This window comes from Hoplias malabaricus, chromosome 5 (assembly GCF_029633855.1).
Source record: "Hoplias malabaricus isolate fHopMal1 chromosome 5, fHopMal1.hap1, whole genome shotgun sequence".
NCBI lineage: Eukaryota > Metazoa > Chordata > Actinopteri > Characiformes > Erythrinidae > Hoplias > Hoplias malabaricus.
In genome coordinates this window covers 15,960,775-15,979,477 of record NC_089804.1, presented here as the reverse complement: position 1 = coordinate 15,979,477, position 18,703 = coordinate 15,960,775, and the positions used below count along the sequence as shown (strand labels likewise).

The 18,703-nt window shown below is 41.4% G+C and overlaps 1 protein-coding gene across 2 annotated transcripts in view; it reads right to left on the bottom strand.

Moving 5' to 3' along the window:
• Positions 1–33: 33 nt before the first annotated feature.
• The window catches only part of syt6a (synaptotagmin VIa), a 93,720-nt gene continuing 75,050 nt past the window's right edge, over positions 34–18,703 (bottom strand). For both annotated transcript variants that reach the window (XM_066670972.1, XM_066670973.1), the window contains exons 5-8: positions 9,878–9,998; positions 7,327–7,498; positions 4,052–4,202; positions 34–3,593 (exon numbers count right to left, since the gene is read on the bottom strand). In XM_066670972.1, the coding sequence (XP_066527069.1) occupies positions 3,522–3,593; positions 4,052–4,202; positions 7,327–7,498; positions 9,878–9,998 (516 nt within the window). In that variant the 3' untranslated portion in view covers positions 34–3,521. The remainder of the gene's footprint in view (positions 3,594–4,051; positions 4,203–7,326; positions 7,499–9,877; positions 9,999–18,703) is intronic.

The following is an 18,703-nucleotide window of genomic DNA, read 5'->3' as shown; positions in this document are numbered from 1 at the left end:
TTAAACGACTGAACTGACAGCTTTATTTCCGAACATTTGAAATACAAGAACAGTTGCTCAACATTTTATTACAAGTACAAATCTTCAATATAAAACTGGAAAGTTGTCAAATTCACAGGAGAAAGAGGCTGAGAAACCACACAGACCATGAAGTAATTTGTACCCATTTCACAGATTCCACTGTATGACAGAAACAGGTTTTTAGTGTCTACATTGTCTGAGCCTGAGGACATCATAAACATCATTGGAACAGGTAGGAACCAAACAATCAAACAAACAAAACGAAAGGACATCGAGTCAAGTCTTAGAGTTACCTGGAGTTGTTTATAAATCTGACAAAATATTAGTTTAATTGACTTACGTAGAAATGTGTAAACAACTGTAGTGTGATGAGGGATGAGTGTTTACCTAGTTGTTGTGATTATTTCCAGACGGTAACATCTGGATTTTGTTGGGAATGCGGTGGGATCTAGGCCCTGTCTAGAGCACTATACTCTATACCGGGGCAGATGTATCTGAGCAGATTCACATCTCATGTCTTTTGCAGATATTAAATGGAGTCTGGTATCCCCCCACTGACCCTCTCTCAATTACAAATCCCAATAGAGTACCATATTGAATGGGATTCTAATGCAGTTCCCATATATTCTCCATTCCAGAACCTCTGCTGGTAAATAAAATTATATAAGAACATTTGAAAAATGTGTCACACACATAAAAAACTACAATGATGATGCCACATTATGTTTCAGAACAGTGAAGAACAATATAAACAGCATCTTACCCTACTGTACTATTGTAAAAATAACATGGAAATCAATGGAAGAAGGAAAAAATTAATTAAATGGAGTATTCTAAGAATTCTAGTCTGGATTCTGAGAAACTCTGAACAGTCAACTGATGGCCCACAGTAAAGTACAAAACAGATTTGCAAGATTGCACTAGTATTACAAAGAAATAAATCCCATAGACCTTTCTTTTGATTGTTTTTTTCATTACTCTCCACCCATTTGGTGTTCGTAGGGCATTGTTCTCAAAGACATCATACAGATGTTACATACCTCTTAAAAGTAAGTCCTTAGACGTCTGCTTCCTGTCACAACCAGTGTTTGGGAGTGTTCTGAAATGGTAAGTTTCTCAAGAACGGAGCATTTCACATCAAACCAATTTCCCTGATATTTGCCCCTCAGTTGAATGTAATCCTGCAGAATTTTGGGGGGGAAAATGGTGGAATTACAATGAAGCACTGGGAAAACAAATGGGCAGCAGTGCTTTTACAACAACAATTAACAAATCCCTTTATCACCTGTGCTTTTTTTGGTCACATTACTGGCAGAGTGCAGTGTTTTGTGCCTCACTGTAATTTTATAAACTCTTATAATGGTCTCCTGACTGCTCAGGTGTGCTTCTTCATGTTCATATATATATATATATTTATTAATTTCTTTTACAGATTTATGCAGATCCCTCAATCTCAAAAGTTCAAATACTCAACAATAGAGACGTGTTCAGAAAATGCTTACTGCTGGGTGTACTTTCAATACAGAGTATGTCCAAAAGTCTGTAAACAACACCCTTCATACTTAATTACTTCTATTGTTAAATGTTCAGTTGTGCACATGTAGCATCTATAAAATGAAATAGGACACTCTGGAGAAGCTACACATGAGACAACACAATTCTCAATGCCAAGAGTGGACTGGATGGATATTTAACCTCTGATTATTCTCTTTAGAATGAGTTGGGTGGGGTTTGACCTAGAAATAATCATCCAACTTTTACCGGATCTCACTACTGTGGCAGATATGTTCTAAATGTCTAGTGTTAAGCCTTCCCAGAGGAGTAGAAGCTGCTATTATCACAACAAACTACATATTGATCTCCTTGATTTCAGATGAAAACCTTGACGAATAGGGTATCCACAGATGTTTGGACATGTCCCAGTAAACAAGGAACGTCCCTGGACGTTCAAAATAGGTCTAAAAGTAGTCTGTCCGTCAAGAACATATTTTAAACGTCCAAAATCCATCTTAATAAGTTAGTTAAGTGGGGACCAATTAATAACGTCAATGGACGTCCAAAATACGTCTAATAGTCGTCTTTTCAATGTCTGTGTTTGGACGTCTTTTCAACTTTCATTTTCAACCTTAAGAGAACGTTGATTAGACGGCAGTCATTACGTTATTTCAACGTTGAATCAACGGCTAATTGTTTACTGGGGTAGGATATAGTTGCTGTTCTCTGTACTTGTATAACCCAGCTTTACAGTATGCATGGTTCTTTCTTTTCTACGAGACAACAGCAATTCTTTTTGTGCTCTTACAGGTTCTGTTTCAAATCCATGTTACAGTGAATAACAGAATAATGAGAGTAAGTGACAGTAAATGAGTTAACATCTGAACTACTTCAGCAGTATATCATGAAGTCCAAGAAATAGAGGCTCGTGAAAAAGTGAGTAAAGCTTAGAAGCACATTAAATACCAAACCAAATGTTCTAGATAAAGAAAGATTGATGCTAACACAAAAAATAAACTCTGGACTTGTTACATCGAATTACTTTAAAACTTGTGAATGCCCAGGATAATAACTACGTAAACATATTCCATTCTATCATTTACAAATATATCCAACAAAGCCTAAGAGTCTTAATATATCTCTGTTTGGATAAGTCCTTCAAGAGGAAAGAAAAGCACTCAGATTGTTTGTGATGTGCTGAGATAGGCAGACGTACTAACACCACTTCTTTTACGACATCAACAGACAGGTATGTGTTTTGTTGTAGAAGTCTCCACAATTCCTACTCATTCGAGTTGGCTTTTCCGAGACAGATCAGGACAGGAATAGGTCCCATTCACGCCAAACACATCTTGGCCGTCCTTTTGCTTCCTCTGCTATCGGCCCTTAAATGCTACAGAGCTTTGATTGAGTCCTTTCCCCTCAGTCAGCGGTGCTTTGGTGCTAGCCGTTCATCCCAACAACTGCCCAGACCCCTTGGCTCTGGAAGATAAGCTGATCCTCCTTTTCTGAGAAGCGGTCTTCAAAGAGTGAGCGCTGAATAAAAAAAAAACAACAACAACAACAACAACACCTGTCTTCACTGAGAACGACAGGCTCAGATTTCATTCAGCTCATTCGCTTCTGGAGATACACTTCAACATGTGAAGAGAGAGAGAGAGAGAAAAAAAAGACAATATAGAAAGTCCATCTTCTGACAATATCAAGCTTTACCAAACAGTACTGGCCTTTTCAGAGCACGAGAAGTGGAACTCTGGGAACACAAGGCCCACGAGAACTGACGGTAAATTAGCCCAGACTCCGGAGAGATGTCAAGACAAGACACAGCAGGAAACTGATCTCGGATCAGAACTTGGGAGCCCCTGGAGCAACCTCCCGTCAAGGAAAACCTGGAGTCGTTTTCTGTTTTTGTGGTTTTCTAGTTTGTATTTTCTTCTTTATTCCTTGAGCACACAGACAGTCAGGGGGGAAAAGGGTGTCGGGCCTTCTAGGTAACGTACGTCTGCTCAAGGGCTGGCGGGGGCCTTAGGGGAGGGACAAGACCCCTGACTATCAAAACTTGCTGTCCTGGTTTTCCACTGTAATACAACACAAAAAAAGAGCAGCAGATCAGTGAGATACAAGACAAAAGAAGTGGAGTAATTTCCCCATAAGGGAAGAAGGCCATAAATAGTGAGCGTGCTGCAGGATTACTCCCACTAAGCCTTTCAGTGATTCCCATTTCGGAACAGATCAGGAAGAAGATAACATCCCCTATGTCTATATATAAATCAGCATTATCATACTTCCCTCGATGAATTATTCACCAGCGTAGTTTAGACAAGAGTCAAGAGAGATGCAAAGATGTTTCAAAGAACTAGCAATCAGCGCTGGGGTGGGTTTTAACGACAGATTATATTTCTGTCTGAATACATTTCGCATTACTCAGTGTAAACATTGAGTTAGAAAGTTAATCAGGTTCCTCCCTCTAAGACTCTGCTGGAGTCACTTTAAGCCTACAGGATTTTCTACTAGGAAATTCAGAAAAGCCGCTAACCTCTTTTTCTGATTTCTTGGACTCCAGGAGAGGGTGCCAGTGTGCAATGGGTTTGCGGGGGTAAGCCAGCATTTCGTTCCAGTGATCTCTGCCCAGACCCTCTGCTCCACACCCTACACGGTTCACGCCAATGATTTCATTATGGCCCACCCTGGAGAGAGAAGATGTTTAGTGTGGCTGTACAGTTTCGCGCAAAGGTCAGAGACCACCCTTCATTTAATTAATTTACAAACACAAACACCAATGATCTTCAAACGACCCTTTTCTCAAGAGATCAGATGAGAAAGACAACTGAGGGATTGGTGGCTAAAATAGCTAAATCTGTCCTTTATTTATGAAACCTGGCATGCAGTGTTACTGAATGAATTTGGGGAATGAATCCCCAAAGGCAAATTGCATGCTCTGTTTTAACTTTTTTTAAACACTATTTGATGCATAAAGAAAATTTACAGATTAGATGCCAATATTCATCTGCAGAAAAATGAACAAAATATCCAGCAGTAACACAGCCCAGTCCCATTGGGAATTCATACGTAATTTACCCCCAAAAAACAATTCCAGGATTCATGCAATGTGTACAAAATATAGTCCACTCATGTGACTGTACATGTAAATTTCTAATGTCTATAAAGCATGAAAATATCTTATTTAAACCTGGTCATACCCCTGAATCATAACCCTAAACTATACCCCTATCCCCGATCATAACCATAACACTAACGTCAAAGTTATACTTCTGCATTGAATCTACAACATACGCAACACGTCAAGGAAAAGCCTACGTTGTATAAAAAGGTTGAACAAAGGAGAAATACGGACATCTCCTTGAACAAAAAGAAAAATAACTCAAAGAGAAGAGGGACTACGCAGAAAAACATGCCAGCTTTGTATTTGTTATTTTCCTGGCACCTCATGTACACTATGCTCTGTCCCAAACAACAACCTACTTCATAAATAGTGCACTTTAAAGATTTTTAAAAGTATTTCTACTACACTACATTGTGTACTACATGGTGTAGAGGAAGCTGAGATTGAGATTCAGCCCCTAGTGGTGTGGTGGTGTAATTGCAGAGCGATGCAGACACTAGAGGTGGGCGATACCGGGAATTTTGGTATCCATCCGATACCAAGTAAATACAGGGCCAGCATTGCTGATATTGATACCACTAATGCTAACGCTACTCTTAGCCATGTGCTGGTGCAGCAGCAAAAGAAGGGGGGGTGGTTATGCGTACTCTTAGCAACGTGACCACGCAATAACAAAAGTGGGGTTGCGGGGGGGGGCTGGGGTGCAAGCGCTACAGCTAAAGACGAGGTGGGTGGGGGGTGTGCATGCTGCTCTGTGCTGAGTCACACACAGACTTAGCGGGAGAGAAAAAAAAGCTTGAGTATCGATCTTTTTACACGAGTATTGGTCAATACCAATACCAGTGTTGGTATTGATAATATCAATATTTGGATCGATCCGCCCACCTCTAGCAGACACCAATGCAGTATAAATGCTCACCACAGCGTAGGGCTCTTGTGTAGCTTACAGCGCAGGTTCTGAGTCAAATCAACGCAGAAGTATAAATCAACTATAAATCTACACCTGATCCTAACCATATTCTTAACCCTAACTCTAAGCTCAAAATGTTAGACGTGACAGGACTGTCTCCTTTGTAGCTTTCTCCCACAACAGATTTTAGAGCTTTTTCTCAATTCTTCTTCAGTTACCATGGCTTTAATTACACACTGCACCACCAGTGGATGGGCTTCCATACAAGCCTTTACACTTAAAAGGTGGATGCTGCAGTTTCCCTGGTAAAGTTATAAATGCCTCACAGTTAACTCCCACCTACAACATTGTCTATTGTATATATTTCCCTCATATTTTAAATGTGCTGTCCGCTAGCAGGCAGGGGGAAAGGAAGCTCACTACGTATTGGCCCACTCCCTGAAAATGCAAAACTAATGTTTGGAGAAAAACTCCAGTGATTCTGGGAATGGGAACACATTTAGGAGGTCACTAGTGAGTTACTGCAACATGTCTGTGTTCCTCGAAGCGAGTCAGAATCCGTCTTATTATCTGGAACGAAAAAGGCAAGAGATTCTCCAGATGCTACATGCTCTTTTGCTGTGTTGATGCTCACATCTGAGACCAAACAGTATGTGAACCTGGGGACTGCAGTAGCGTTTTAACTGCAGCGGAAACAGGGACTCCCTACTGCTCCGGTTTCACTGTGTGTTCCTCAGCCTTCCGCCTCCTGACCTTTTCCTACCTCCCTCTCCACCCACTTGTGACTGCATGGCATACCACATCTCTTGTGCAGACACTGGGTTTCAGTGCATGTGCCATACAACTATCTCTCTCTCTCTCTCTCTCTATCTCTCTCTCTCTCTCTCTCTCTCTCTCTCTCTCTCTATCTCTCTCTCTCTAAGTCTAGGATGAGCATCCCTCTGACTGGAGGCATTATCTCTTCTGAGCAGAATAAAATAAAAGGTCACAGCACATGTTAAGTCCAAGCACGACAATACGCTAAGTGCACTAAACCGATATGTTACAGCTATTACATTATAAGGTCATTATCAAGCTCTGGGTGCAAAAGACACAGAATAATAAAAGATACTGAAATAATACACCCTCTGTGGATTTTAAGTCTTACTGGAGCCAAACTGCCTGGGAAAACCTTAACCATGACCTCTTGATTATTATCAGCAATTTAACATGAAGACATGGCTAATGGTGCTTTTCCACTGTATGGCAACTACACTCCTGGACTATACTCAGTTCTGCTTGACTCTGATTGCTATGAATTAAGAATGGGATGTCATGAAAAGGCAGACGAGTGAATACTTGGGGCATTATAACGTGTAACATTGTGCATTGTTTGCTCATTGTGTTTGCTCAAGTGTTGTTGTTATTCCTTGTTCCAGCTCTCGCTGGAGTCTTTCATTGGCCACCCGTCCAAGGAGAGTTTGAAAGGACCATGGTGTAATTTTTATGAGCTTCTGTTATGAGTTGGATAATAAACAAATAATCAAATATAATAATATGTGATTGCTACTCAGTGCTTTAAAATGTTTAAACGTCACATTGAGTCTCTATTCCATCTTGTTTGGAATGAGGAAAACCCAGATCTGCCTAATGGAAAAGCAAAAGAGCCAAGTAGAACCAAGTAGAGTTGAGACCATACAGTGAAAAAGAGCCATAAGACTCTGACTCAGGTTCAGACCCAAACAACCTTTTGAGTAATGCCCTATTGGCACAACCCCAGAGAGTATGAGATGCGTACAGGTCATAGTCCATGACGGAGATGTGAAGGCTGACTTGGTCCATGTTCTCTGGGGGAATGTCGAAGATGATGGCTTCATTGTAGGTGGGGTTCAGTGTGTTCTTTTTGATGGACGTCTTCTTCTTTTTTAATCGTTTCCCGTCACAAATAAGGGACACTTTTACATAAGGATCTGTGAAAACAAGGACTCAGCATATGAAAAAATGCAAACCGCCATTCAGGTCTTAAGCTTTGGCCTGTGTATAAAGGACTGACTATAAATAGTCCGCAGAACATGCAAGCAATTTACTTATTGGGAAAAAGATAGACAGATTTACATAAGGATATGTGGAAACAAAGATTAATACTTTACCACGACTTAGCATTTTAGCTCTGCCCATGACAGGAGCTGGTTATTTATAGCCATATGGAAACCATAACCCACTAACTGGCCTGGCAAAGCATACATGCATTCTGCTCAGGAAGTGAGTAATGGGACCGTTTTTATATGACATGATAGGTGTGGGTTGGGTTTTTGCGCCTTGATAAATGAAGAGGAAAGGGCCAGTCCATGATATGTAGGCAAATATGGAAATTTATTTTGAATGTGTGCACTGGCAGGTGGGAGTGCAGAGCACTGTGACTAAACAGGATGGCACCCAGACTAATAGCTTTGAATCAGACAGACAGGTTGAGTCTAACACAGCAGGTCTACGTATGTTATGACGCACATTGCCAATGTTAACAATCTAAAACATCTATATATTAAGCACTGAGTGTAGTCTCTGCCAATAAGTCAACTTAATATTTGAGGGGGAGCCGTAGAGACAGAGTGCTAACCCTAACCCTAATGAGCCAAACAGAAAAAAAAACTCAGCCCATAGTTGCTGTGGCATGCTGATATTCAGATTTCCCGCTCACTAGCATATGTCCCAAAGTGTGTAGACACCATCGCACACAGGAATTTACAGTCATTGCCAAAAAATATTGGCATTTCATCCACATCTTTCAAAGGAAATAATTCTCCCAGTAAAAGTTTGCAATTACAAATGCTTTAGTGTTCATTTTCTTTTGCTTGCGGTGGAACAACAGATTCCCGGTAGGATCCGGACCAACCACAACCCTGAGTGGTATGAAGCGGTTATAGAAGATGAAGGAATTATTAGATTAATATCAAAGCATTTGTAATTGCTACAACTCTCTGGGAGCAGTGCTGTGTTTTCTAAAAGAAGTGTAGGGGTGCCAGCACTTTTGGCCATGAAGGTTACTGTGCATACATAGTTTGTATAATTTACTGTTGAGAAGCACTGCAGCAATGCCAGGACAAATGGCACGTTGGTCACCATGCCAAGTGCCTAGCATTGACATGAGGTGGGTAAAGTCCACAATCACTGGGCTGTGGAACAGTTGAACTATGTTCTCTTGAGTGATGGAGTTCAATTCAATATCTTTGGGATGAGTTGGAGCTGAGTTTGTGATACACAAAAAAAAAATTCAACATCAGTGCCTGACCTCAGAAAGGTTAATGTGGCCGAATGCTATCAAAGCTCCACTTCAGTGTTCTACAGAGTGGGCCTTTTATATGGATACACCTTAATAAAATGGGAATGGTTGGTGATATTAACTTCCTGTTTGTGGCACATTAGTATATGGGAGGGGGAAACTTTTCAACATGGGTGGTGACCATGGCGGCCATTTTGAAGTTGGACATTTTGGATCCAACATTTTTTTTTTCAAATGGGAAGAGGGTCATGTGACACATCAAACTTAATGGGAATTTCACAAGAAAAACAATAGTGTGCTTGGTTCTAACATAACTTTATTCTTTCATGAGTTATTTACAAGTATCTGACCCCTTATAAAATGTGTTCAAAGTGCTGCCCATTGTGTTGGATTGTCAATGCAACCCTCTTCTCCCACTCTTCACACACTGATAGCAACACCGCAGGAGAAATGCTAGCACAGGCGTCCAGTATCCGTAGTTTCAGGTGCTGCACATTAAAGCCACAAATGCAACCTTATTGCAACAAATGTGGGGCTATACCCTTCATTTCAGGAGAAATGTTGGGTGAATGAGTGTCAAACTTCTGGCCACATTGTACGTCTATGCATTAGTCAGGCACTAACTTCCAGACTAAGTGGAACAAATGAGGAGACTTTACCTTGGCATCAAAAGTGCTTTGGGCATATATTAATAGCTAAGATTTACTGCATGCGAATTTAGTTTCCCAGCTTTGTGAAATGTTTACTTTTTCGGCTGGGGAACGTCTCCTGTAGTAAAACCCAGCACTGCTTTGAGTACAGAAATGACAAAACGTTCATTATTCTTCATCACTCTGAGCCCATTTTTAAAATGTCACTTGGCTTTTGCTCATAGCACATTATTTTATTGAAGGTGGAAAGTAGCAGAGTAGAATTCGCCCTATTTGAATATTGTTACTGGCAGTAGGTGAACATGCTGTGAGAAGTGGATTTGAACATTCTTCCTTCACATTACATTGTGGTAAGTATAGGTCAATGCAGTAGAATTATAGCTCTCTTCATTTATCAGAACTCACATGTATCACACTACCTGAATATCCAGTGATGTCCATGGCCTTGAGGTTCCTGCACTTGATAACGGTTAACGTGAGTCTTCCTGCAGTAGGCAAGTAGCATAGTGAAAACATGATTTCCCCGAGGTCCACACTCTCCTGTCAAACAAATACACACACAGATATACACACACACATGCATGAGTGTATCAACAGTACACCATGGTAGAAAAACTGAAAAGATAAATGCACTGCATTTAACACCTCCCCTCAGAATAACAAAATACTGCAAGTAATGCCTCCACCCACAACAATAAGCACTGCATTGAATGCCTCCAAACAAAGCACAAGCCACTGCATTTAATACCTCTGCACAAAACGAGACAAGAAACAAACAGAAAACCTAGCTCATTTCTAAGACTGAAACCCGTAGATGTATTTGTGGACACCACACTTTCACCTGGTAGCAGAAGTAGCCACCATACTCCTGTTTGTTTTGTCTGAGGAAACAGGTGTAGCAATCAATTCACTGAGGTACAGTGGAGCAAGAGGATGAGGGCATTTCAAAATCAATAAAATGATCTCGGAATCAATTCTAAAGCACTCTGGTAGCAAATACATTTGTGAACCAGAGGGTAAGTCTGGCCAATCTTGCAGTAGACACTATTAAAGAATATGCGTGTGTGGGCATGGCATGGATAGGTCAATCAAAGGCCACTCATACTGTCGAGTTGTCTTCTCGCAGTGCAAAGATGGACTTAAACTCCTGCAGATCTGAAGCTAAAACGGAGCTCAATTTTCTCTTGTCGGGGTCAGTAATGGGAGCAATATGGGTTTGACATGTGGGATATATGGACAGCCCACCTGAAAACAAACTCACTCTAAACTAAGATAACTTTACTATGGCCTTGTGTGGCCCCAAAATCTAGAGAGGTACTTTACTGGTCACATTAGTCCCGTACAGGCAGCCTATCTAGGTCCTACTGCATTCCCATGTGTGAACCCACACCCAGCCACGACCCAAAAGGAAGGTGTGATGCCTCAGAACTCTCTTCTACTTGAAGGATGTTTTGATTTTAAAATGAAAAGGACATATTCTACCACTTTGTGAAACATCTATCACTTTGTTCAAAATACCAGAAGGAAGACATGGGTCCAGCGCTGTGATTGGAGGAACAGCAGACTCTGAGAGATGCAGTGAAAGGCCTGCTTAGTTTCATAGCCACAGCAGGTGCTGAGGATTAGTCCAAAGCTGTAGCAGATTTGGTGACAAAGAAAATCTCTTGAACATCGTGGAGGTGTGTGTTTTGAACCTCCCCTTCCTCAGCTTGCAATGTTTTGTGTGTAGAAGTTCGCCGCTTTATTCCCGTAATTGAACCAGCAATACCAACACAGATGATTTATATTCAATACTGTTTGTTGACTTAATAGATCCAGTCTCAGACCAATCAGAATTCAGACATCACACACAACATCTCTGGACATGCTAAGGCCTAGGGTCAAATGATTAGTCCTAGGAAACGTCTTGAATGGGTATTTGAGCCTGTAGCCTGGCACTTGTGGCTGTGATGACCGAGTTGAATTTAATAAGCCCATGACTCAGCGCTGAGGTCCGAGGGATGAGCACTGGGCTGTTTGGACAGGCATAGCCACCACAGCCAATTAGCTTTTATGCTTCTCTAAGAAAAGCTCCTCTCCTGGACATGGCTCTACCCTGCCGCTAATTAAACGTCAGCGCTCCCAAACGTTTGTCGTCAGGCTGCAGCCTCTGCAAATCAGTCGCAGGTTTCCTCAGCTAATCCAGGCCCTGACAGCTGGAGTCAGGTCAAAGAAGCAGAGGACGACGTGAACCTGCGTGACGGCCACAGGTTCGGAGGCTGAGCTGGCCCACTCTGTCTGGATGCTCGAGCCACTAAGATCAGGGTACAGTGTCGGTATCGGGCTGTAGTTCCTGAGCTAGTCTCATCCTCGCTACGGTATTAAGACCGCCGGAAAGTCTAATCACTTTAAATGAGCCGACTAAGCCGCTCCCTGACGGACAGCTCCCCTGATTCCACTCCTCGTGCAGCTTAACATCTCTCCACACTCTAAGGTGATTTACTGCAGCTGTAATACCCAGGGACACCGTTTAAACTGTTTGATGGAAGCACCAAATGTTATACTTGAGAATGAGCACTTGTTTAGGGGCAAAGTGCCTAAAAAGTGTTTTCCTCTTTTATTAAAATAGTTATAATAGATGAATTGAAAGAATGTGTGAGTGTGTGTCGCCCTGTGAAGGACTGGCGCCCCCTCCAGGGTGTGTTCCTGCCTTGCGCCCAGTGATTCCAGGTAGGCTCAGGACCCACCCCGAACCTGAACTGGATAAGGGTTACAGATAATGAATGAATGAATGAAAATCCGATTCAGCATGTCAAGATTTAACCCTTTAGTCTCTAACCAAAACATTATACAAAAAAAAAAAAACATACTGGCTTGTACCTCACTCACTCATGTTAGGAAGTGCATAATAAGGAAGGAGCACTATTTCTCATTCATGTTTAGTAACTGCTCTCTTGCTTTACATCAGAAGAAACAGATTCATTTTTTATATCAAAGAAATCCAAATGAGCCTTTCTTTGACCTGCGGGTTCCCTTCTGATCTATGTTTATATACTGATTTAGACACATGGAGGTATCTAGAACTTCACCCTGAATTATAGTTAATTATAGAGGACACATCTTGGAAAGCACTTACTCTTACTTTTTAAAATTGGTATGATTTTTTTTTTAATCATGAAAGAGTCTGCTCAGCCATGATTGGTATGGACCGAGTTCAGTGCTGGTCTTTGCCTCCAGGGTTTTAATATGCTGATCTATTAAACCATAAAAAGAAACCAAAAATTGTATCCTTAATATTCCAAGCAAACCTACTTTATGTTATATATATATAGTACATAGACATACATATAAAATAATATACGCAGACAATACTATGTGCAATGTTTTTTTGAAACAGTAGATGCTCCAAAAATACTTGTCCATAATTTTATAAGGGAACAGAGTTATTTCGAGATGGAAGCATGTGTCTAGACAAGAGAAAATGCAAAATAATATTAAAATTAACCCAGGTAGCAATGTTTGTGTCCAGATCTTTGAGGGCATCAGTTGCCTGTGGTTACAACAGTGGTTCTCAAACTTTTCCTATCATTCCCCATCTCAGACAAAGTGGAGTTTCCACGCCCCACCTGTCCCAATATTACCCAAAAAATTGTATGTTTAGCTGAACCTAAGTGTGCTTTTAGGTCCTTTACACCTTTATTAGCTACAAAAAACATGGGAATTACTTTTTTACTTCATCCGAGAACTTGAGCTTTGCCTGACGTAAACAAGGACTACTGACGTGCAGACTGACCAATTAAATGTTTACAGAGAAGGTTATCGACCAATAACGGTAGCTCTACAGTCAGACCGTCCAATCAGAAGATTTTAGGCTACTTCACCACACCCCCTTCTCACTCAAGCGAACCAATCGGAGTAGGGGAGGGCGGGACTAGTTTGTGAACGAAACTTCTCGAAGTTCTATTTAAGAAAACAAAAACAAAATCCTGGACATTTTTTAAGTCTAAAAAAGAGGACATGTCCGGGCAAAAGAGGACATCTGGTCACCCTAATCTATATATGTATTTTCATACTATTCAGAGCAGCAGTGTGTAGTTTGGGACACGGCCTGAGACTAACGTTAATTACTGCAAGTTTACAGCGCTCTCTCACAACATGACCACAATTAATATTAACGTTAACTAACTCTCAGATCCTTCTGTGTTTCGCTAAGTTATATACCTCAAGCCCAGAGCTGGTAAACACTAACTTTATAAACCAGACTCTGACGGTGAATCAGAGGTCAGTGTAGCTGATGATTGGAGCAGCTTTACATTTGAACAGACGCCTTAATGAAGGCTGAAAGAAGACCCACCTTCTCCATTTTCAAAATAAAAGTTTGCGAATAAAAGCATATTTTGGTTCCAGGCAAGCTAAATATCTCTGGTCTCCTATATAATGTTATTTCCTTATGTTTAAGGGCTATTAATGAATCCATTATGAGTACGTGCTTTTTACTGAGTAAGCTTTATAGGCAAAACACAAAGGCATTAATAAAGACAGGCTCATTAATAAAGAAAGGCTCATTTCTCCTTATTCTTTGCACCCCACCTGCAACACCTACACGCCCCACACTTTGAGAAACTTCGGGTTACAATGATAATGGCAATCAATTTGACAAAATTATTTTCTCTGTTAATATTGACTGAAGATGTACCAAAAAGTGTGTTGTGAAGCAAAGTGTGCTTGGAGCTTTATTTTGTTTAAGGCTGGAAATGCCAGATACATTAGCTTCCCAGCTTGTCAATGCAATGATTCGAGATGAAGCAGTGACTGTAATTAACATGAGGAATTCTACAAAGCATCTCACTCCAGCCTTCCCTAGAACTGTCCCTATCTCTTTCATATACAACAGTGTATCTCTTGTATTGCTACAATTACTTCTATTTCATAACTGAATGAACCAAAGCTGTTGACATTTTTATCCTCTGCTAGCCTCGATTTATTGGAAACAAAATGTCCAGGACAAGTAGCAGCACTGCAGTGGAGTCACTTTCCATTTCCATTTAGGGAAGTGTTGCCTATAAGCAGTTGTATGCAAATTTCTGGCCATAATACATTGGCTATTTACTTTACATTTTTTAAACCTAAAAATTAGCAAATGCTAATTTGGTAACTGTAGCATGAGCATGATTTTGAACACAGTACTAAGCCAGTAAATAATGTCCCTTACCGCAAGTAAAACAGCTTGTTAACTCTGTTTGTAATATGTCATATGTCACTGATAAACGACTTTCAAAAATATAAACAAACAAAAAAGGCAGAATAATTGTATATGATTAATACATCAATTGTGTGCATTGCTAATCCGGTTAAGCAAAACAGGGATAAACTCTTACTGCTCGGCACTACACTCTGAACATCTTTTAAAAGTGACAGGGAAACACCCGGAATGCGCAGATTCTACTCAGATTTATTTCACCCTGGGCAGTTTGAATGTGCATGCACTGACACTCCTATAATCACCACATTTAAACCAGGACAAAAAGCAGATGATTTCCATTCGAACACCAAAGTACTACTAGGGGGCGCGGTGAAAGAGATTAAATTATTAACACCACTCCTGTCTCCATAGCTCACATTGGGAAACGGAGGTAATCATATTTTTTTGCAAAACAATTTCTGTGAGTGTAAAGGTACCTACACATTGTTTCAACAAACGAGAAGTGGTGATTTCCAGACTTTACTCTACTTGTATTGAATCGAGGCATCATTTAGAAACTCATGATGGCAGTGACTTGTCAGAGCAATCCCTCAACCTGATCCCTGAGCTCTTCCCATTTAGTGACTAATTGAGTGTAAACAGCTCATTTCAGCAGTGTCTTCTGGGCCATTGCACAGATCTTGTATTTCATTCTTTGTCAGAGAACGGGAATGCTTCTGCGTCCTTTGGTAAGCACTTACTGTCAGCAGTGTGCTGTTGGCACCAAAGGGTCTTCTTGGCTTAAGAGAATGTGTGCATTGTTCAAGGGGCAAACAGCCCTCTGCCACCGAAGCAATAAAAGAAGGTTTATCGACCTGCTCCTTGGAGCAGAAGCTGAGACTTGGAGATGGACGAATGAGAGCCGTCGATGAAGCTCTGAAACTCTCTTTAACTGTATACAGATCTCAGATCTTCTCGACCGACTCAACAGAAGTAAATGTTAAGATACACAGCCTAAAATGTGTATTGCTAATTTCAGAAATTAATGTTTGGCTTTTTATTGTGATTGTAGCTGCATGTCATGGTCAGCATTATTCATGAATCTTCTCCAGTAGGGCTCTACCATATTAGTGTATCAGCTGCCAACCTAATCATAATCACAACCTAATCATAATCCCTCACAATGCTCTGTCTATGCTATCATAGGAGTTATGATTGTGCAGCTGACCTGAACAAGAGGCCAAGGCTTTTTGCACCTATCTTACCTATTATGCCTGTGTTGTATATATTACATTTTTAGCAGAATATCCTATTACCCAGTATCTGTACCCAAAAGTAATATCATAACTTCTTTACTGCATTCTCGTCTTCAGATTGGAGGAAGGGCACAGTACGTTCTGTACAAATAGTTAGATTATAAATCAGAATTGAATGCAGTGTTTCTGATGCCTTTTCTCCCAACTGAGCACTGCAGCAGTTTTAATTCTTAACACAATGAGCGTTTACCCAATGTTTGTAGTATACTGCAAGCCACAGCAAAGCGATTTCTTAAGCAAATCTGATAACACTGCTGCTATCCAGTCACGGTGCTTTACCACTTCACGGTACCTACTCTTTTCTGCTCTACTCGTTTTTTGGGCCCTGTTTATATTAGCTTTGCACGATTTACTGATTAAAATCACGTCTGTAACAGGTGACCTTGCCCTTTTTTTCAGCACTGACAATAAATTTTTTTTCACATATAACTCTGATGCATATACAGAGAGAGCAGGTGTCCTTTCCACAGTGTACTTCTCACAAAAGACTCTGACGTACTGCTGAACTGTTTTGTTCTATGTAGTTATAATTACACTGTGTGGAAATTCATTCATTCATTCATTATCTGTAACCCTTATCCAGTTAAGGGTCGCTGTGGGTCTAGAGCCTACCTGGAATCATTGGGCGCAAGGCGGGAATACACCCTGGAGGGGGCGCCAGGCCTTCACAGGGCAACACACACACTCACACATTCACTCACAAACTCACACCTACGGACACTTTGGAGTCGCCAATCCACCTACCGACGTGTGTTTTTGGACTGTGGGAGGAAACTGGAGCACCCGGAGGAAACCCACGCAGACACAGGGAGAACACACCACACTCCTCACAGACAGTCACCCGGAGGAAACCCACACAGACACAGGGAGAACACACAACACTCCTCAAAGACAGTCACCCGGAGGAAACCCACACAGACACAGGGAGAACACACCACACTCCTCACAGACAGTCACCCGGAGGAAACTCACACGGACACAGGGAGAACACACCACACTCCTCACAGACAGTCACCCGAAGGAAACCCACGCAGACACAGGGAGAACACACCACACTCCTCACAGACAGTCACCCGGAGGAAACCCACGTGGACACAGGGAGAACGCACCACACTCCTCACAGACAGTCACCCGGAGGAAACCCACACAAACACAGGAAGAACACACCACACTCCTCAAAGACAGTCACCCGGAGGAAACCCACACAAACACAGGGAGAACACACCACACTCCTCACAGACAGTCACCCGGAGGAAACCCACGTGGACACGGGGAGAACACACCACACTCCTCACAGACAGTCACCCGGAGGAAACCCACGTGGACACGGGGAGAACACACCACACTCCTCACAGACAGTCACCTGGAGGAAACCCACGTGGACACGGGGAGAATGCACCACACTCCTCACAGACAGTCACCTGGAGGAAACCCACATGGACACGGGGAGAACGCACCACACTCCTCACAGACAGTCACCCGGAGGAAACCCACACAGACACAGGGAGAATACATCAAACTCCTCACAGACAGTCACCCGGAGTGGGAATAGAATCCTTGGAGCTGTGTCACTGCGACACTACCTGCTGCGCCACTGTGCCGCCCACTGTGTGGAAATAAGTGTATTAATTGAAAATACATTAGAATTTTATAAGTATGATGCTTAATTACTCAAATACCAATGCTTGTCTTTAACCAGTGCATAGACACAAAATACTCATAGTCAAGATAAGACAAGTTGCTGATGACATTATGAGAGTTGAAAAAATGCACGAATAAATGCAATGAAGTAATGTTAATCTATAAATACTTTGAGATGCAGGATTATCAGTTTAAATTTATTTGGAGCCCTGAGTGTGTTCTAAAATCTACTGTGTCTAAAGCCGTTGTACATTTAGGGCAATTCTAGCACTGTGCTGTAAGTCTATTCCTGGAAAAACAAGATCGACTATATCATTAAATGAGAGAAGATGATGAGGACAGAATCTGACCTGACATTAATTAGGCTTGTGGTGCACTATTCCCGAGGGAGATCACAAAGCGCTGAATGCTAGGCAAGAGTTTAAAAGGTTCATACCAATAATCCTCCATGCCCCTGAGCATCCACTCCCTGACACCAATGAATTCAATAGATCTGATTCAGATGTGTCGCTGAAAGTCAATGGGTTTTCTTATCAAAACAAAGCACATGCACATAGCCCACTGAGATCAATAAAATGTGCTCTGCTTTTCGATTAAGGGACAGTGTGTGTCTTGAACCATGCAGTTTTGTAAATAACAGCATTCATTAAAATGGTCTAAATGTTAAAAAATTAATCAGATCCAGTAGAGCTGTTCAAATTGCTGAACATATACAATGTTTATCACCATCAGTGGTCAGGTTAAGTGGGGCTTTTAGTGGCCAAGCCAGAAGTGGATTTGTGCAGCACTAATTAACTGTACTCACAGATGAGACTCACTGATGCACTTTCCACTCTGTGTTTGTGTTTCAAACCCAGTTCAAACTCAACCAGTTAGACATGTCCCTGATTTATGAAAGTTTGTTTGTGTTCAGCATTAGCTGCTAAACCACCACTTGTTAAGCTACTTTTGCATAGCTTATGAATCTATAGACTGGATTATGTTAAAAGTTTTACGCATAAAATTTGAATATGGAGACAGAACGCAATTCATTGTCTGTAAGCATTTATCCAGTTCAGGGTCGCGGTGGGTCCGGAGCCTACCCGGAATCACTGGGCGCAAGGCAGGAACACACCCTGGATGGAGTG